The 20,189-nt window shown below is 45.7% G+C and overlaps 6 protein-coding genes across 6 annotated transcripts; 3 read left to right on the top strand and 3 right to left on the bottom strand.

The window, feature by feature from the left end:
• Window positions 1-400: 400 nt before the first annotated feature.
• LAJ45_00933 (uncharacterized protein) lies at window positions 401-1,258 on the top strand (the record flags this gene model as incomplete). The annotated part of the gene is made up of 3 exons (XM_046110532.1): window positions 401-442; window positions 505-591; window positions 659-1,258. The coding sequence occupies 3 exons, from the start codon at window positions 401-403 to the stop codon at window positions 1,256-1,258; spliced, it is 729 nt and encodes a 242-aa protein (XP_045975710.1).
• A 2,132-nt stretch (window positions 1,259-3,390) lies between these two features.
• On the bottom strand, window positions 3,391-4,440 carry LAJ45_00934 (uncharacterized protein; the record flags this gene model as incomplete). The annotated part of the gene is made up of 1 exon (XM_046110533.1): window positions 3,391-4,440. One exon carries the CDS (start codon window positions 4,438-4,440, stop codon window positions 3,391-3,393), a length of 1,050 nt encoding a protein of 349 aa, XP_045975711.1.
• A 2,908-nt stretch (window positions 4,441-7,348) lies between these two features.
• On the bottom strand, window positions 7,349-8,736 carry LAJ45_00935 (uncharacterized protein; the record flags this gene model as incomplete). The annotated part of the gene is made up of 2 exons (XM_046110534.1): window positions 7,349-7,381; window positions 7,441-8,736. The coding sequence occupies 2 exons, from the start codon at window positions 8,734-8,736 to the stop codon at window positions 7,349-7,351; spliced, it is 1,329 nt and encodes a 442-aa protein (XP_045975712.1).
• A 1,414-nt stretch (window positions 8,737-10,150) lies between these two features.
• Window positions 10,151-11,172, top strand: LAJ45_00936 (uncharacterized protein; the record flags this gene model as incomplete). Its single annotated transcript, XM_046110535.1, has 2 exons — window positions 10,151-10,270; window positions 10,333-11,172. 2 exons carry the CDS (start codon window positions 10,151-10,153, stop codon window positions 11,170-11,172), a joined length of 960 nt encoding a protein of 319 aa, XP_045975713.1.
• A 3,122-nt stretch (window positions 11,173-14,294) lies between these two features.
• Window positions 14,295-15,383, bottom strand: LAJ45_00937 (uncharacterized protein; the record flags this gene model as incomplete). The annotated part of the gene is made up of 2 exons (XM_046110536.1): window positions 14,295-14,415; window positions 14,485-15,383. The coding sequence occupies 2 exons, from the start codon at window positions 15,381-15,383 to the stop codon at window positions 14,295-14,297; spliced, it is 1,020 nt and encodes a 339-aa protein (XP_045975714.1).
• A 3,889-nt stretch (window positions 15,384-19,272) lies between these two features.
• Window positions 19,273-19,890, top strand: LAJ45_00938 (uncharacterized protein; the record flags this gene model as incomplete). Its single annotated transcript, XM_046110537.1, has 1 exon — window positions 19,273-19,890. The coding sequence occupies one exon, from the start codon at window positions 19,273-19,275 to the stop codon at window positions 19,888-19,890; it is 618 nt and encodes a 205-aa protein (XP_045975715.1).
• Window positions 19,891-20,189: the final 299 nt, after the last annotated feature.

Raw genomic sequence — 20,189 nt, forward strand, 5'->3', positions numbered from 1 at the left:
AATAGTGTGAAAGTTGAACGTGAGGAATTTATGGTCTGATATTTTACTGCCCAGCTACCCCGCATCCTATAAGACAGTCTGAACCACACAAATACCTTCTCTTCCTCTATTCATCCCTCATACTCCTTCCAATCATCACGTTCGTTAAGAAATACTCCAAAAACCTTCCTTTAGACATCTTCTCATAACATTCCATCATTATTTCTCTCCTCATCTGTCCCGAGTTTTAATTGATCACATCCCTTTACATCTATCATCCCTGATAGAAGTTGATCTACCTTCAATTGAATCATCTCAATTGTTTCAATTGAGTCTCTCTCATCTCGAAAATAGTTAATCCGTTTTCAATTCAACTATCTTAACTCAACTTTCCCTTATAAACCCTATCCTCGTCGATACTATGTATAGAAAAACCACATTTCCCCCACGCTCCGCTCCGAAAGTCAGTATAAGGAATTCTACTCCTAATCCTGGCTCTGAATTTTTGCTAAGATGAATTGTTAGTACCACTTCACCAACCATGTCAATCCTTTGAAAAAGGAGTGGATTGTGTATGCCCAAACTCACATTACCGATGCGGCTAAGCAGGCAGTAAGTTTCACCTTACTCCTTATAATAGCAGAAATTAAAATAAATAAAAAGCTAATAAACTTACTAGCAGTGGATTGCCCCAGACCAGTGGAAAGAGTACCTCAACGAGGTCTTCGACTACTTTGGTACTGGAGAGCCCGAATCTAACGATAACTATCCTCTGAGGGCATATAAAAATACTACTTCTTTTACCGCCGATGGCTTTCCTATTATGACTACCAGCCTCCTCAGCGAAAAGGATGTTATTGAACAGATTGCCAAGCGTCAAGATTTCAACAATTGGAAGATCCGAAAAGCTCTTAGAATTCCCTCGAAACACGAAAAGAAGACCGAGCAATATTCTCAAGAAACCACCGAGGCTATCATTGAGTATTCGCAGGCTGTCAAAACCACCATATTTACTATGGGAGGCAAGAACTTGGAACGTTTTACTGCGCTCGGAATGCCTGGTGTGCCCCAGGGGGTGCACATCAAGGTATTTGCCTGCTTAAACGCTTTCTTAGCAGCCAGGTCATCTGACACTTTCAAGGCTAAGTCCGAGACTGAGACTAGAGATGACAGCGAAGATAAATTCTTCGTCCGTCCTGAGCCGGCGATGCATGAGCAGTGCTATCATAATGGTCAAGATAAATACCAGAATCAGCGTTGCTATGAGCGCAAGCGTTAAGTGTCGTCATTTTGATGCGTCGAGCATCGATTAGGACCTTTCTGAAAAAGAAAGTTGGAGGATAAAATGACGTGACGACATTTCTTTGCTTTCTTACTTTCATTGACTTTTCTTCTTTCTTTCTTTTGATTTTCTCATTCTAATTTCCTTTTTCTTTTGCTTGATAATTTATCGTATGAATATGCTGAAATGGTATGGATACGTATGGAGCTTGATAGGATTGTTGATATCTTCTTGATTTGTTTCTTTAATGCGTGGCAGAAATGACATGATGGCGCTTGATGAGATTGTTAATATTTTCTTAAATTTGTTTTCTTGCGTAGCAAGAATGATGGGACGGTGTTTCTTACATTTCGCTAGAGTTATAGGATATTTCAACGAACACTGGGGGGTCGATTCCTGAGATGAGTCGTGGATTGATATGTTTGCATAGGAAGCGGAGTTACTAAGGAGGACTTGCTGTTACTAAAAGTACCGGGTTGATATTTCGTTTCTTTCTTTTATTTCCTTGCTAGAAATAATGAAAAATTTCCGTGCTGTTAACTGTTGACTAAGTTCTTTTTGTCGGCGTAAATAATTAATGGATCTGCTGAGCTTAATTACGAATCAAATTTGTGGTTTGATTCAATCATGACCTGTATCCTTGAGTGAAGACACAGGCCGCATGAGTTTGCAAAATATGGTGGATGAAAACCGTCCTTCTCGTAGTACCGGAGTAGCGAATCGCGGTCCTTACTTTTCTTTCTTCAATGAAGCTCCGGTAGCGGGTTTAGGCGGGAGACAGATGCGTGCATAGTGATGTATGGGACTACATCTGCCCTTAAGTTGAACTGCTTCGTTGTTGCACCTCTTCAATTTGAGTACTTGTGGTAGCGCTAGGTGTTGCCTTCGTATCTTGGCACGTATCCCCTGCAGACAGAGCTGTTTCTCCCAGCAACGGCAACAACCAATACGACACCCCTCAGAGCTCTCGTCTTTCGTAGTAAGCTCCACTACTGTAGTTTTAAAAACGAAGCTTGCCATTTTTTTACCCGGCAGCACAAGAAGGATCAATCATAAAATATCACTCGACAGAATTGCCGTTTACAATCTTGTCCTCCGAGTGTATATACCATCGATGACGCAGAGTCTCGACAGGACTTGTCCAGGCTTATAAAATGAAGAATAGGGGGACTACACGCTTCGTGGGAAGTGATACATTATCCCAGTAGATTCGGGGGGCAAATTTGGTGAGTAAATCATGGCGTATGAGAGAGACGTAAGGCGATAACAATCAGAACTCCTTGTGAGGATGTAGAAAATATCGATCAACCTCCGGCCGACATTTGCGGTGCTAAACATGTGGCCCGTTCAATTTCTTCCCAAATTGCACGACTACGTCTACTCTGGGGAGTTCTCGCGGCCTGGAGAGACGGATAATATGGTTTGATGAGTATGGTTGGAGGCTAAGTACGCTTTCATTACCGCTCTCCTTGTTTTGTCTCTTGCTGATTCGTGTTTATCTCCAAGTTACTGTGCTGTCTTGCGTATTCGGCTTCTTCGCTATATATGTGTACACATTCATCTACACAGACCCTATATCAACTCTATACAGGGGGGCGTGCCACAGAGATTTTTATATACGGTATTCTAATTTGAGAGGACGTCACTACTAGGCCTCCCAGCATGTTACTCGTTCAATAGTTGTACCTTAGACTGCAGGACCTCCGGACGATGCTACAGAAGGTTATTTGAGTCCACACCATAAGTCGTGATCTTATCTCGACCCAGATGAAGAGTGGAGCTTGGTATTGCAAGAATACGGGGGTGGAGATATAAGGGGTTGCTCATACACCGGTTACTATCGGGGCTATCCATAGGGAGTATGGAAGGTCTAAATGTAAATACACAGAACGCAAAAAGGAATTTCGGGTGTGATGATGATATAGTGCGGTGCATCTAACATTAAATTCTCATCTCCTTAAAAAGTGTATAGTTGCCTGGGAATCAGGCTTTCAAGTACATGGAGCAGGATAAAACACATTTGGATTAATTATAGAAAGAAACATTAATGGGCATGACTGCTGAAACAACTCACTGCCACAGCTTACAAAACCTAAACGACGTCTGCACCAACACAGCCATGCCGTTGACTACTCCCTGCAACTCCCTTCCATCACCGCCGGCAACCCCGCACGCGCCTCCCTCTTCTCCCCGCGCAACACCCACAACCTCGTCTCCACCTCCGCCGCAATCCTCTGCATCTCCCTCACCAACTCCCCCTCAACATCCTCCCCCCGCTGCAGCAACAACAAATCATATGCCCTCTTCGCATCCGTCACCCCCTCGACCGGCAGCAGCCCCAAACACAGCCGATAATGATGCTCTACAAGCCTCACCACCGCCCTCGCTGCCACACTCAGCTCCTTCGCCGTCTCCATCATCAACCTCACCGCATCCAGCGGGCGAAATGGATCAAAGCACATAATATACCGCTCCACCTTCCGCCCCCAGTCGTCCATGTTATTCTGGATCGACTGAAGCAGCACATTATGGAACTCCTGCTGCAGCCCCGCCTCCTCCAGCCTACTCATACTCCTGCTCGCCGGCACGTACGGCGGTTCATACATCATTCGATGATCAATCCTATTCCCCAACCGCTCGCCAAAGATCTCCACCGAGCTCTCCCCACAGATGGTGAACAGCTTATCGTAGCTCGGCGTATCACAGATCGCCCAGTCCTTCGCCATCTTGCGCTGTCCCAGGTCATACACCGAGATATTGTAGTGTGTCATTGTCGCGAACTCACGCGCGACGGTGAGTGCACGCTCGGCCATGGCGTACATGTTGTTCTTCTGTGTAATTTTCGCGCGGCGCGAGTCGAGGGAGGTGGCGGTGACGGTGTCGATGAAGTGGCTGTAGAAATGGCCGGTCTGGCGGCAGAGGATCCACATTTCGACCACCGAGGGGGGCGTGAGGGAGAGGTTGATGGAGAGCGGGGTGGAGATGGAGGGCGTGATGCTGTTTTGGCGCACCAGCGGTGAGCGCGGCTGGGCAGGGGACTGCGGGTGCGGTGAGGATGGGGAGGAGGGAGTGGGGGAGTGCTGGGCGAGGTGGAGGACTGTGTTGGTGCTGGAGGAGCGGACGCGCTGGTGGTGGTGGTTGGGGGGGACTTGGATCGGGGGTGGTCTTTTGCGAGGCATTTTTGAGGGGTTAATATAGCGGACTCGATGAAGTGGAGAATGTGAGGCGATGGTGAGTACTCGAGTGATTATGAATGTGGGGCGTTGTTATATGATAAGAAGATTGTGTAGACCCAGACAACAACCAAATAGAACATCACGCCAAGTGCGGCCGAGTGGATGGCCCGCGTACTATTTTTTGATTCGAGGTTTAAGTTTTGTGTTCCAGTGTAGCTACAGTGAGTTACGCAAAAAAAAGAAGAAAAAAAAAATGTATACCTGCAGAAAGACCATGCCTACCTCCGGTATTCGTATGGGTATTTACGGCACTGTGCTCTTTTACTCCTACATGTCCTCTTCTATGGCACGTATCTTCTGACCACCTGAGATTGCTGTCAATCAATATTTCTTGCGTTTTTCAGAAACAAACTCTCCCTGGTACGCGTGATAATATGTTTTAGCAGTCCTCAACAAGTGCTATTCCTCACGGAAGTCAACTTCGGCTCTCTAGAGCCCCCTTACGTACTATACAGTCCCGAAATTGATTTGATTCCAAGCATTCATTCTCAACAACAACTATAATAACTTTGAAAACTTTAGTGTACTGGAAAAGTGCGTTGTTCACGACAATATCATATGGCATCACTAGTTGTGCCCAATCATAAAGTATCACTCGATGCCAAGACATTCATAGATCCTCATGTAGGGGGAGAACCAGTCGGAACGAAGAGGACAAAACAAAGGAAACTTTTATCATATATTGTCTCAAGCTTAGCGAGATGCATGTTATCTCCGCACTCAGTCTTCGGTGTTTGCTGATGGACGCACCGCAATCTACAAACATTTGAAAACATCAAAGATTAATATACGTTTTGTATGACTATTCCTACAACATCAATGAATCAGAAGATTATGATCGGCACTTGATGATGATTGAGCGTCTAACCCTCTTGCTGGCGCATAAGAGATGGTCAATTCAGCGAACTGACCTAGCTCCCATCGTGAAGTAGCCCACATTTATGGTGACTCTTGGCTCTATGGACTCGGGTGTATCCACGTCCGCCTGCGACACAGGAACACCATAATCATTTTCTTCGAGTTCAGGGTGTGACTCTACAGCCTCAGGTTCTCCGAGTATTCTCCTCAGCGTAACCCTATGATTCCATAAAATACCCCGCTGGTCCTCTTCTGGCGGTTGTACGGCGGCGAGTGTCGCTAGAATGGCTTCTGGAGTTTGTGGAGGGATATTTGTTGTTCCTGCCTGCCCCCAGGCGGGTTGCTCGGGCGGTTATATATTTCGAAATGAAACGATCTTTCAGTATCAAGGCGCATTACCACTGTAACTTCTCTGGCCCCGTTCACGAAATAATCTTTGATACGCAAAAAGCATCGGCGAGGTGATCCCAGATCTGGATGTTCTGCTCTGATATTTCTCCTCCGATAACGCCAGAGTGCGGAGTGAACATGAAGTATATGCTCGAGGGTTAATATATGATCCGGAATATCTATATAAATCTACAGGTCAGTGTCATATTCACCAGAACTCTGTACTGAAGATTTCCCAAGCAGGAGTCACCCCTCACCTGGAATATGGGAATGAGGACTAGTCGCCCGTAATCGAGCCCTATTATAGAGAGTAGGGGTCTCTGCAGAGTGGCCACTATCTCTGGGTTCAAACAGTTGCTCAAGCGATCTATCTCTCTCTGCGCGTCCTTGAAGAAAAGCCCGTCTCCTTGAGGTCATTGAATTATTGAGATTCTGCTGACTATCTTGTTCCAGTATCAGGGCAAAGACCACTTTTATCTCATCCACCGACTCTCCAACCAATATCGGGAAGTTTCTGATAATATCAGCGCAATCCAGGTAGGCTCTCATCTCTTCAGGACTAAGCACGCGTCTCAGCCCGGGACCTAGCCCGAGTCGACTTATAGTTCTGGAACGGGTAGATGACGCATGTACTGGGCACATCGACTCGAGTATTCGATCAAGCTCGCGGAGTGATGTTCTAATATGAGCTGTCAGGAGAGAAGGAGTTCGGTATGTGGAAAGAGTCCTGTACGTGACCGTCAGTCATATTGCCTGCAATGAAGGGCTAGGAAGATGTTTAATGGGGGAATCTCACCCGGGGGTGTATGAAGAGCCCGAGCTGCTCCCTGAACTATCAGAATATATATCCAAGTACTCCAAATCAGCTGTTGATTCCATGTTTGGAAGGTTTGGTTGAAGCCTGAACATGTGGGCCATGGGCACAGCAGGGGAGACCGAATGGAATACTCTATACAGCCTGAAAGACGGCTCTTATTGATGATAACGTTAAAAGCTGGTATAAGAGAGACAAAGTTTGTTGATTTATTGTAGCAGTCAATTATCAGGCCACGCAGGCTGCAATGTGGATTACATATACCCTTTAGAAATTAAAACATGTTCCTACCAGGTTTTCTCGAGCTTTAATTTTCCGAGGACTGCGATAGCTAGTATCTCAAATATATAAAAGAAAATACTGCCATCAACTGTCACGCCATGCCCACAGATGGGGCGGGAAGACCTCGGGCATAGCGCAATACCTGAGGATTCGGGAGGAGCAATGTTACTCATAGATATTACTAGGTCACTAATTTAAGGAAAAGAGGTTGTGGTAATTGTTAATATATTGTAAAGATTTATGTTTAAGCTTTAACGATTTGATATAAAATATACAGATATGTGGTGTGCTTATTTGATCGCCGAGCAGACTAATGAGAGCTCGCTACAGTGCCTTCAAATTGCTGAATATTAATTCCCTAGTAAAAAAATACGTATGTGACCTTCCGCGACGCCTTCTCTCTCTCCATTACCTCCCTATCTTCATGTCTCTTTTTGCATATCTAAGAATGATACTCTCGCTTCGTCGTCCGAATTTCACTGTAAAAATAAGACGATAATTCGGCATTTAACTCTGGACCGCCTCAAGGAAGCCACTTTCCTAGAGTTAGAGAGTGTTAGCTGTGAAATATACTTCAATCGAAACTAGGACAGATATACATTTTCAAAAGGAGGGGACGGAAGTGCCATCCATGACCGCACTCTTCTGTTACCGATGACTGGTACCTCTAAAGCTTCACGTACGCGTCTTGGAAAGCTCTTTTTAAACTCTTCAAAATCCTGGAAAAAGGGGGATATGACTGGACCAGTTGAATCGGCGGCTGTTAGTGTAGCCGGTGCGTCTTGACTAAGGCTAGGTATGCTTCTTGTGATAGGACCCGGCTTGGGGAGGCCCATCTGGACGGGGCTGGGAGAGCTTTCCGTTATGATGTCGACGGGAGCAAAAGCGTATTGGTCTTTGTTACCGGGATAGGTTGCAGATCTAGGCCTACGGTGGATAGCCGCCAGAACTGTTGGAGTAATCGCTAGCGTTGAAACTAAGGCTTCAGTAAGCTCATTCCTTCCAGTATCAGCCGGTCCATCAACAATAATCCTGATTGATGACAGCCTCTGCGCCAATTCCTCCACCGCCTCTCCCTCTTGATCGCTCTCTGGTACATCAACGGACATACTAAATGCTCTAAGCGTTTCTTCGTCCTCATAATCCTCTAGTTCATCATCTTCTTCGGCGGAATTCTCCCGCTCCCCAGGGTCTATGAATATCTCGAATTCGTTCACCTTGTCTTCTTGAGGAAAGGTCATCATGGACATGGGGCGGTTTCTTGCAGATATTCTCGGTGTCGAAATCTGGGGTGTGGAAAAAGAAAACGGAATAGGTGCTCTCCATTGCAGATTCCGGCTCCACCGCTCAGATGCGGCTGGATTAGGCGGCTCTGGCCTAGTATTTATCTGCTCTTGTCTTTCACTCGGTTCATTTTCTGTTGCTGGTAGAACAGAGTGGATCAAGTTGCCTCCAGAGTCTAGGATTGGCGAGTTCAAGAACGGCTGTGGAACAGGGTTCCCGCGACGGGCACTGCTGATCCTCGGGGGTTGATTTGGGTTTGGTAGGATAGGCTTCTCCCATTCTTGAAGAAAAATCTCATGCCACTCATCGCGGACGCGTCTGGGGCGGATAATCGGTAGTGTTGAAGCCATGCTAAAATGGATGTCGAGGATTGCAGCATCTCGCTGCGGGGGAAGGGGATGGCGCGCTCTGTAACGTCTTTCTTGCTCAGGCGAAGGGCGCCAAGCAGCCAGATATGCGCGCTGACGTTCCCAGATGGGCTCGCGTTCTTCAAGGAGCCATGGGGGTAGATTTTCTTTGTTACTTTCCGAGAGATCGAGACTTCTGAAGAAAGCGTCATCGGCAGCGGCTTGTGCAGCTAAAATGGCAGCTTCAGCAGCAGTGGTTGTCATGGCTGCTTGAGTCTGGGTTTGATAATGATGACGGAGATGAGAGGAGACGTGGATGTCGATACGTGTAGGAGTAGGGGAGAGAGAAGGTTGGTTGATGTAGGAGAAGACCCCCGGCCCTCCTGGACGAAGATCGCTGGGGGTAGAGAGCAGCCCCCCTAGTGTAAGACAAAGAAGTATCTTCCCCCCAATATGATACGAGCCTTGAGCTGATCACACGGTGAACCAATTTATTGGTTCGTTCTTAGGACGGAGATAAGGCAGTGGGATGGTTCTCGGTAGGTTTGTACTTCAGTTACACAGAGTGGGGTATGACGATATTTGGGTTAAGGTTTGTTGAACTCCCCGCCTGGGCTACATTCAATTTCAAGGAATATACGCGCACTTTCTATATTGAACATTCTCTCTATGGGTCACATGAATCAAACTTCGATACATGTAGTCATTATCTCTGATACTGAACTCGATCCACTGAATACATGTAGATACGAGTAAAATTACCGTATATTACCAAGTTCGTGTTTGAATTTGTGTATATGCGGGAAGCATTTTGTGGGCTTTATGAATGAAGATAAAGCTGGAAGGAACTCCCCCGCGTATACTAAGACGATCACAAAGCAATTCTGGGAAATCATCTTTGCCGTCTTCTTTGTCTATTATAATCAACTAAGTACATTCTTTACTTAGTCGGACGTTAAATATGGTACCGTCCTGAAGTTCCATTAATTCTCCGTCACTTCCTCTCACTCGCAGCACATCTTGTCACTCGCGGCATCTTGTCTCACTCGTTGAATGGGTTAGGGTTAGTCTTGGCAACCATAACGCCATTAAACACTGTCCTCATGCGACAGCACAAACTCTTTTTGGGTTGAACTCATGAGTAGAGTAATGAAGGAATGGAATTTGGGTAAAATCATAGAGTTGGTCGCGTGCGGGATTTTCTCGAGTCTCACCTAGAGTTACCTTCATTGCTATTCTATGGTTGAATTCTTAAGCTCTGATTGGTAGAGAGCGTCGCAGCCAACCCAGATAGCATTAAGATCAACCCAAGACCTCAACGGTACCAATCAACTTGGTTACACCTAGGCGACAAACAAAAGTCCTCCTCAGAACGACTAGGCTATTGAATTCCAACAAGGAATATCGAGTGAAAGCCGTGGTAACTCGCGGCTGCGAGGTATGTCACAGGTAGTGTAACGTACATACACACCCGAATGATTGACCTCCACCAAGTACAAGAGGCTACATTTAGCAATAGCACACGTTTCCAGATGACAGTTCACCGACTTGTGGGGCAAATCACAACAAACCCTTCCTCACTTGTCATAACAGTGATAATCCTACTCTACAACATTTCTATCAACTAATATATTTAGCTTGCTATCATTATCCAAATTTTTATCGCTCAATTATCAGTATGCAGAGTTGGGACCGTATCAACAAAGCTCTTCCAAATATCCAACATTCAAGGAGTCTCGACTGTCTAGCGGAAGGTGTATTGGTTGAGGGCTCCCGAGACCCATGGGAAGATTGGGATGTATGCATAGCCCTTTCACGAAGGAGGTGACTACTGGACTAATATCTTACATGGAATTATAGTTTAAAGGTGACCGGCTAGAGACATCCGCCTTGGGCGGAATTTCCTCCTTTGACAAGAGGATAGACAAAGCAAAGAAAATATACGTCCAGGGTCTATTGGCCGCTCATCGCGTGCATCACGGACGTGATACGCTATGCGGCCCGTCAGAAGCTGAAGCCGAAGCCTCCCGCTGTTGGTCCGAGGCATGGCAGGAGGAGGAGGAGTGTCCCCACAATGTTGGAAACTTTGATGATAAAATGGATGAGACAGATGATACTTCACCGCAGGCTTTCGCTATGTCGGGGGAGGAATATCCTCAAGATGCCCAAAACCTTGATGACATAGAGGATGAAAATAGTGGATTTTCCTCGGGAGATTCCTCCGCACCGGGGGAGGAAAGTTCTGAGCCTTGGCCAAGTTACCCACCATATGAGGATTCCGGTTCTCATCAGTTTTACAACGCTGAGATCGACGATAATCATGTATACGCTAATTATAGTGCCCTAGAATTCACCGGAGCTCAGGAGTCATTATCTTTACGTCAAACGAAAGATATCGGCGAAGTGTTTTCAGAGGAACATCCACCATCATCACGCCTAGTTTCAGGAAACGACCTTAATAGAAATTCATCATCCCAAATACTAAATTCTAAAGCGACAGTACCATCAGATCAGGGTATACTCATAGAATCGAAATTACCAAGAAATTCAACAGGGAAACGTGGTCCAGCAAGGAGACTTCTTGTCACCTCGCGTTCCCGAGCCCGACCCCCATCAGCACAAAGAAATAATACGCCTATCTTTGGTACACAGGTTGTAGGTTTCTTCCATTACAAAAAGAAGGATTATGCATATGGCTAATGTGGATAAAACGCACAAGCATGAACGATCTAACGATCCACCTACGCAGCAAGCTCCCAGAAGGGGAAGGGTTAATACATGCACCTGCAAACACCACAGAGGATCACTTTTCCCTTGCACAGGTGGGCCAATAGTCCCCCCAAGAGTTTATGTGGTCCGCAGAAGGAGGGCAAGGAGGATGAGGCGACCAGCTACAGATTTTACCGTAGTTGTTGGCCACCTGCGATTGCGATATAATCTCGCATCTGTTCGCATTAGACGAAATAATTTTAGGACAGAATGATCCAGGCCAAGCCGGTTCGAGGATAAAAGTTCGAGATACAAAAGATTAGCGGTGTGGGTGTATGTTTATTATAAGACATCTGTGATCTAAGTGTTTGAAATACCTGGCACATCACTGTAGGGTTGACGGCGACTCTCTTTCGTCAGTATTGGACGTGTACATGTACTCCAGGGCTTTACCTATACTCTTTCTTTTGTCTAGAAGAGTCGGTGTTATTGTTTAATAGCCACATTTTATACAATAGTCAAGCGCAAAGACATCAAATATACATGGTTTGTACCATGTAGTAGTATTCTTTACCAACAAGACAAAGCGTGGGAATGTTAAAAATCACATAATATTGTTAACTGTGGTGTTTCGCGTTTCGACAAGCTCTGGTTGTGCAGTCTATTTTCAGTGGTATATTCAGAGCTGTATGTATACTGAATCATCTTCCTCACAACCTTCAAGACCAGAAAACTATATTGCAGAAGATCTTGAGATATAGAATCTCTCCAACCCCATAAAGCTTCTTCTATCCTTCGACTCGATATAGACATGACCCCCCCTACCCCAGAGCCAGAGTCTCTCTCGATTCAATAAGTAATCCCAAACTATGAACCAAGGCTCAACAAGAACACTCGCAAGAACCGGAGAAAATCAATGATGTCGTATACTACGTCCCATCCCCCCCCCCCCCCCTATATGCATCAATAATATTACCAGAGTCCCTTTAGGTTCCTCTTTCCGTTTGAGATCTCTATTTTGCTATCCGACTTCCGTTTTTCTGATCCCATTTATATATGTACAGACCAACGGCCCATGATCATGCTCTCAAATTAATGCGAGTATATTAGGAGGTGGCCCGGCGGCTTTAAAACTGATCTCTTTGAATACGCCTTTCTAGGTTTCAGATATTGATATTAAGAGACTGCCATATGTTTATATGTTTTTTTACACCTTTTCTCTCACCCCCGGGGGCTGCTCGGGTTGGACATATATGGCTTTGAGTCCCTGAGTAGGGATGTGATCTTAGGTTTCCAACGCTTTAGAGAATGGACTGTATAGAACGATCTCTGTACATAATTGGTGGTGAGCTAATTAGCTATGTAGTTCCAGAACTGTGTGTTGAGCTCCCGTTTCAGGTCTGTCGAGATGTTCCTATTTTAATCAATATTTGACGATTCCGAGTGATGATTTATGATCAAGGCATTTAACAACAATCTGATTGCGGCATAAGTGGATCTAGGTTAGGGAGCGGTGATTGAAACTCATCAAACTTCTTCTCCATCTATCAAATGAATGTAATATGCGGAACGAGGCCGTTCGCTATGCTGTTTACTGAAGTAAAATTGAGTACAGCGATTGGCAGGCTACAGGTGGAAAAGAAGCAAAATCAGATAAGGAAATCTAGAAAAAACGTTATACTCCCCTTCCTAACTGTGCGAGAAAATTACATACCTTCTTATGCCCTCCAGTGCCGACTGCAGATACTAATAATCCGTTATCCCTCTCGTGTAGGCTGTCCTGCGATGGATAGGATTGCAATAGCGAAGATTAATCTAAAATTAAAACTCCAAGACTCCCGCGCTGTTGTTTACTGCAGGGCTTGGTTGGTACTTAAATACTCCTTGCTGTATATGGTTGGTGGAGACAAGTATATAATCCAACTCGTTGAGCGTAGAATACACGAAAGTACCGATGGACTTGCAGCCCTGGGGATCTGTAAGTGGTCCTGGGCGCGAGACAAAACGAGACAAGACGAAACTTGGCAATGCTTCGTGCCCACAGGTATGTATTTTTGGTAAAGACATCCGGATGGAAAACCATCTTTACCATCTCTCCGAGCACGTATTCCTTCCAAAGTTCTAATCATTGGCGTGGCTTAGTAGCAATGGACCGATAGGGAAACTGAGTACAATTATGAGAGATTTCGGGATAAAGCTGTGTTTTTTCAGTCCTCGGGTGTTTTCTTACTATCTTGCCAAAGCTCTTGAGACTTACTTTTGAGATAACTGGTCCCGTACCCATAACTATTCATGACAGTCGATTGATAGCGCTTGGAGGTTGCTACCCAGGTTAATTCCGGTGCTTGTTACTACCGGTGCGCGGTCTTAGAACCACAGAAGGGAAACTCCACCGCAAACCACCGCCCCGCAGACATTCATCGAGATTTCCGGCCCTCCAGAAAGTCCAGAAAGAAGAGCTGTAGAACACTTCTCACAGCCTCAGTAATGCAGGCCAACATATGAATGCACGGTGTAAGAGAATTGTATGCGTATGTACACGCTCCAGCCTGGATAGTGAACTATGTATATACGCCATCCTAGCTACTACTCAAGCACTTCCTTTTGTCCTCCCTTGTCCCATTTGGGAAATTCTTTATTCATTCTTCTCTTTTTTTCTTTTCATTATAAATTTCCTTCCATGTAGTGTAAATTTCTTTTTCACAAAAGCCTGCATAAAACTTCAGCCTCTGGAACTCTCCCTAGTATTCTGATGGAAACTTGAAGGTTTCACAACTACAAATAGAGAGCCAAAGAGGGAAATGATCCGCCATAATAAATACAAGTGTCTTGTCACATAGTCTATTGGCACTCTCTTTGACAATATTTTTATAGCACAGGCAAGAAGATCCAGTTGTAAGCTATCCCTCGCAGAAATATTCGAATAGCTGGCTCTTCCATAGCGAGCTTGAAGAAAACAAATCCAACATGAAGAAAATTGCACTTTCCGTGGTGCAGTGTGCCATTCCCCTGTTTATATACATGATCTAGGCCCCACTTCCTTCCTGTTTGGAATCTCAAGCAGATATAGCCCAGTAGTCCAATCGCAACCTTTCTCCTCAACTAACATGTAGCTAATTGCCCAAGCAGAATTTAACAAGCCCCGGATACTTCTCTTCCAGCACCTCGACAATTTCTCCCCACATCTTCTTCTGCGCAACTTGGCCTTCCTCGCCTGTGATAACCGCCGCCGGCCTGCGTTTGATGGATATTCGCATTAGTTTATATCTTCTGCTACCAAGGAAGAAAGAGAAGTAAACTTACGGGACAAGTTGGCAAAATGTGGTGTACCCTCCATGGCTCTCTTCTCCCCGCGCTGCCGCATCCAGAAGAGTTCTACCGCCCCTCTCCGCACTCTTCCCCACAATCGTGGAAAAGAGATTCGCTACAAAACTATGATCCCTCCCTAGCTCAGACACACACAGTCCTGGATTGACCGTATTCACTATAACTTCAGGTTTGCCTGTGTCGGCGCCCGGCACCCTCTTTGCAAGCTCCCTGACAAAGTACATAATCAACAATTTCGACAACGGGTACCGCTCCCACTCGTTCGCCGGGTCCAAAAAATACTCTTTGTTGTTTAGTACCTTCAGGGCATTCTCCGCCTTGCGCTCCTGGAACGTGGTTAATTCATGCCCCTCGCTCCCAACAACCACAAGCCGTGGTTTAAAATCCGGATGAGCCCTCGCAGACTCTAGCTGCTTCTGCAGAACCCATAGAGATAGCAGCGCCGTCGATAACACATTTACCTGCAGCATCTGCTCCCACCCCTCTACGCTCTCATTCCACCCCAAGCACGCCACCGCAGCATTCATAACTGCGACATCCAGCCGCTCCAGGCCCATCATTTTGTCAACAAAGCCCTTCATGCCGGCGAAGGACGATAAATCGAGCTGCCACACCTCGACAACGTCGAGTCGCAGTGTGGAGGTCTCAATGTTGCGCTTAGCGGCTTCGCCCTTCTCAAGGTTACGAACGCCCAAAATGACCTTGGCGGCGCCGAGGCGTACGAAGTGGCGGGCGGCTTCGAGGCCAATGCCGGTGTTGGAGCCGGTTACGATCACGGTTTTACCGGCGTATGAGGTGTTAGGGTAGGGTGTGGGCCAGATAGCACTGAGGAGGACGCTGCGCACGAAGCTGAAAGAAACGTTTGGTGGACCCATTGTGGATTTTGCGAAAAAATGTTTGCGATTGAGAATAGGTTGTGATTGAAAATAAGTATGGACCACTCCGTTGGACGGAGCTCGAGAGCTCTTATGTCCACTACCGACAGCTTTGGATGCATAAATAACTAAAGTAAGCTCTGGCAGATCGATGCTCAATTTAGGGGGATGCCTTGTTCTGATCCCTGTAGATTTCATTATCCCATCAGGAATGCTACTTGCTGTGCATATTGCCTTATCATAAGCGAACAGAGCGCTCCAAGCCACCGTCAACTTGAGACGACAAGTAACGGCCGCAGCCAGGAAGCCCTGTAAGAAAAAGTATAACACAAACGCTACTTGACATCTCCTGAGTCCTGGGGCGATCGTTTGATGGACCTCTATGGGCTCATTGGGCTGTGCCTACAGATACGAGAACGCGTACTTGTGTGTGGACGATTATTAGGGTATTGTAATTATTCGACTATGCATAACCACTTTACTGGTAATGCCGGTTTTCCGGATTGAGTAGTCGATCCGCCCAACCTTTACTCTAACTTAGTAAGAGTATGTAACTTTATCATTGGTCTCCATGTGCTAGGGCGTCGCCAAGACCACCGGAACTAAATATGATCTGTCCTGGTGCAGAATCAAGCGGTATGACGGAGGACTTATATCTTCCCGAGATATATTATATTATGTTCAGAGCGCGCCTTGCACTGCCCACTTAGTTCGGGCCATCGCTCGGGCTGAGGCGTGGGGCAACGGAGCATAAGGTATCACTCGATTTGGCAGCGCTTGGCGGTGGAGTCTCGACGCGGAAATAAATCAACTGCTGACTTTAATTAAGTACAGGTTCTTAATTAAGTATATAGGACATGAAATTGATATTGGGAATTATACATTAGTGCTCTCCTTGGTTAGTGCGGGATACTTTCGACAGCCTCAACTTTCTATATTGGGAGCGCGTGAACGGTCCCTAGCTGTTGCTCACGGGACTCGCAAGGCTAGGCCGACGCTGGGAGATTGAGTATGAGAAAAGATCACTCCAGCTCCGGTTGCGTCTGATTGATAAGAGGCCTGGGTAAAGGAGAGTTTTCTGATATCTCCCAACCATTCTGGACGTTTTCATGGATCTGATATTATGTTTATCGTCAGTTAATAAAGGAAAGAGCGTATGCAACCTAAATCCGAAAGTTTATATTGTCTAAAATGTCTTCTACGTCGGCTCAGGAGGGTTGATACCTGGAGGGCCGGTCTTCAATGGGCACATAACTACAAATATGGCTAGGAGGTTGAAACAATGAGATTTGGGCGAGTAATGAGTCAATTCACATGGGTAATTATATCCGCCGATCATCCGCAGAGAATTAGGAGGGGCTGGTCGTGCTTTATATTCATTGACAAGCTTTATAGTAAATATCTGTGTAGGCAGAGAAGTCGAGGAAAAGCCGCTTCTGTGGCCACGGTGTTTAGGTACTTGAGATATATATCATACCACCCGATTCGTCTTGGCCTCAAAATCATGAATGGGGGTTTATCGTCGATAGGAACGTCCCAGTCTTATTTAGAACGGAGGAATATCTCCAACCGGAAGAGTCTGCCAGACCGCCGCAAACACGCATGGTAAGCTAGTTTAGTTGATACTAACTGCCAACCCATGCTACCGGGTAAGAGACACATGAAAGGTGATTTACGGTGGGGCAGATTATGGGTGAAGAAACATGCTAGGATATCAATTCTACGCCTGATTGTGGTATGCGCTCCGCCGCGTTTCATAAAATATATTAGTAGAGAAGGGACTTGAATGTAGCTAATATATGTTTACATGTACGTAGCTGATATCCAAATCTGACGGAAGTTAATCTAATAGCAACCTAACACGCCCTCTATGGGCCAGTTTTCTTTGGAAAACACGATTTGAGCTTTGGGACCGCCCCCGTTGAACCTGGCGATGGAAATTAGAGATGTAGAGGTAGAGTCGTGCTCGGTAATGACGAAGGTAGGCTAGCCTAGAGGAATTACTGGCTTGGCAATCTAATCTCATCTCATCTTATCTTGATCATTGACTGGGTTGGATTATTGCTCTTGAATAACACAGCCGATCTATCATTCGTAATGACAGAACTGCACACAGGATAGGATAGGTCTCTCCTTTAAGGCGCACAAACATTACTACTTTGCAGAAGGATCGCCAACTCCACATTATGGACCCGGAAACCTCACTCGTGGGTAGGTTTTATAATCCAAATTAAAAAACAATTATTCAAGGAGCTCAAATATCTCTTGTTCAACTATCGCGCGGGGGGATCCAGTGACAAAAGTTATTCCGTTGCGGGGAATTGAACCCCGATCTAGTCGGTGAGAGCGACTGATGCTAACCATTACACCACAACGGATTGATCTACTAAAGTATTAAGCTTATTTGAACAAATTATTAACTGTGAACTAGGTTATCAAAAAATTAGCCTCTCCTCACCTGCTCTCAACGAGTATCTGCTATGCTTCTAGGCTTTTGGTGTGCGCTAATTCATCTCGCTTCGAGGTCACCACTGACGCTAGCGGGAACCCTAACCCTACGACTCAACTTCACGCTCCAACACTGATTATGCGCACGTTCTGGACGACGCTGTGCAGCGGGATACATTTGATCTTCACCAGATTCGCAATGTTGGCTTTTGAGTGTAGAGGGCAAAGGTATTGTAGTAGTACTACAGAGACGCTGGCCTATAGCGGCCGTAGGTTCGGACGGAGGCTTAGGTCGACCTGTACGGATTATTTGTAAATGATCAGCTTGGGTCATCCGAGATCTTTAATATCTTGTTAAATTCGGGGTTTTCCATGAAGAATATTCGGTGCTGAGTCTTCGCAGGGGTATACGGGGATCAGTGTGGTCATTAAGCTCAGCAGATGTATTGGCAAGCGACGTGGTAACTGGTACCAGATTAAGCCCTCTTCCAATTGTTAAGATCTTGTACAAACATCATGTTCAAAGTCCTAGATAACATTTCAACTTGCATTTTCTTTCGCCGATATCGTAGCTATATTACTGAGTAAGCAATCGCCGTACTGTTTCCTGTTTCCCATTGAGGATGATAGTTCAAGTATGTCTCTTTACTCACATGATTAAATCTCAAAGAGAACCGGCCCCCACGTTCATGATTCGCTCTGTAAACCTTGACTAACGCGATCACATAATATCACTCGAGTTATTCGCACACGCTTACCGTGAAGGGTATAGTGCAACTAGACATTCAGGGCTCGAAAGAAAACCGCAATCACAACCAATTTTCCAAAGCCAAACTCTTAGAACTTCCAGGTCCTTTGAGAAGATTTAGAGCAGACGTAGAGTGTGGTATTTTGTATTAGTGGTGTCGCTGTTCCTCCAAAGCTCAAAAATGGGTAGTTCTGCCTCATTCGAATAGATCCACTAACATATAATATGCTACACATTCTTCGGCAGCTCAAAGAAACACTCCCGGCTGGTTGGCCAATAGATAAATCTATACATGGCCTTTCCGCATTGATAAAACTGAATCATATAAATGGTCGACTTTCAAGTTGCATTACAAGGTCGACTTTCAAGTTACACTACAAGGTTATAGTTAGCTATCAAAAAATCTTCTGGGGTGGCATGAAATGGAGAACTCTTCACGAAAGTTGAAGGAGAGCAGAAATACTGTTTCAAGATGGAGATTTCGTGCAAATTTATCGAAAGTATACCCTTTGCAGAGATTTTGAGATAGGATCTCTCCAGTATAAAGCGACAGAATTACCAGCAAGAAATAAATTCCTCACTACTATCACCAGCTTGTTATACCATCACTTCAAGCCAACAAAAGGACTATTAAGTGTAATTAGCTCAAGCTTCTAAAACATTCCGTTCTTAGCCGAATACACAAATCTCAAGATGAGCGCTCCCAACACCCCAAATAGCAGCCAAACCACCGCACCCCCCAATTCCCCAATCTCCGGGAATCCCATCGCTATTCCTGACCGCCTCCGCGCCGCCATTGAAGCCAAAAACGCACGTAAAACCGCAGACCAGGTAGAAATAGAGACGGAAGAGATAGCCCGCGGCATAAGGAGACTTATGAGCAGAGCCAGCATAGAATCACTGAAGCCAGAGACTGCAGAGTCTACTGCTATCCTTATGAGACCTGCGCGTCCGGGCCAAGGAATCAGGGATCCAGAAGCTGTGAATATACCAGCGAGATTGGTGAGAAAGATAGAGTTGGACACTTTGAGAGAAGAACTTGAATGGGTCAGAACAGAAAGCGAGTGGCATCAAGCAACGGCTAGTGGGGAGCTTCCTGAAGGTACTGGTTGGTATTCAGATGATGGGGATGAACATGCTGATCCTATGGATAATGATAGTCTGGCTTTGGGTGAGGATGGAGCCTCATCTCCGGCTACTGGTACAGATAGGATTAGACGAAGGGACCGGATAAGGCATGCGGGAGAGGTCCTACTTAGAAGAATGAGTAGTCTCAACCCAAGGACCACCAGGGCACCGGAGAAGAATTGATTATGGGGCTAAGCTATAGAAGCTGCGCGGATTTCCGTATGGCAATATATTAACCGCTTGTGTTTGTTGTTTTGTAATTCGTATAGATAAGTATGTCCGTAGAGTTACCTGGAACGTCGATAGATGATAGATGTAGCCTTAAAATGGTGTTAGTTAGCGTCGAAAGAAAATTTAAATACCCCGATTTCTCAGGCAGTGATCGTGATAAACGGACCTAAGCATAGTATCATAGTTTGACACGGTACCGGAGGTAAGAATTTAGCCTCGCTTGAGGCTTGGTGAATCTTCAGGGCGGTCTG

Source organism: Morchella importuna (assembly GCF_003444635.1).
Source record: "Morchella importuna strain M04M26 chromosome Unknown Morimp01GS002, whole genome shotgun sequence".
Classification (NCBI taxonomy): Eukaryota; Fungi; Ascomycota; class Pezizomycetes; order Pezizales; family Morchellaceae; genus Morchella; species Morchella importuna.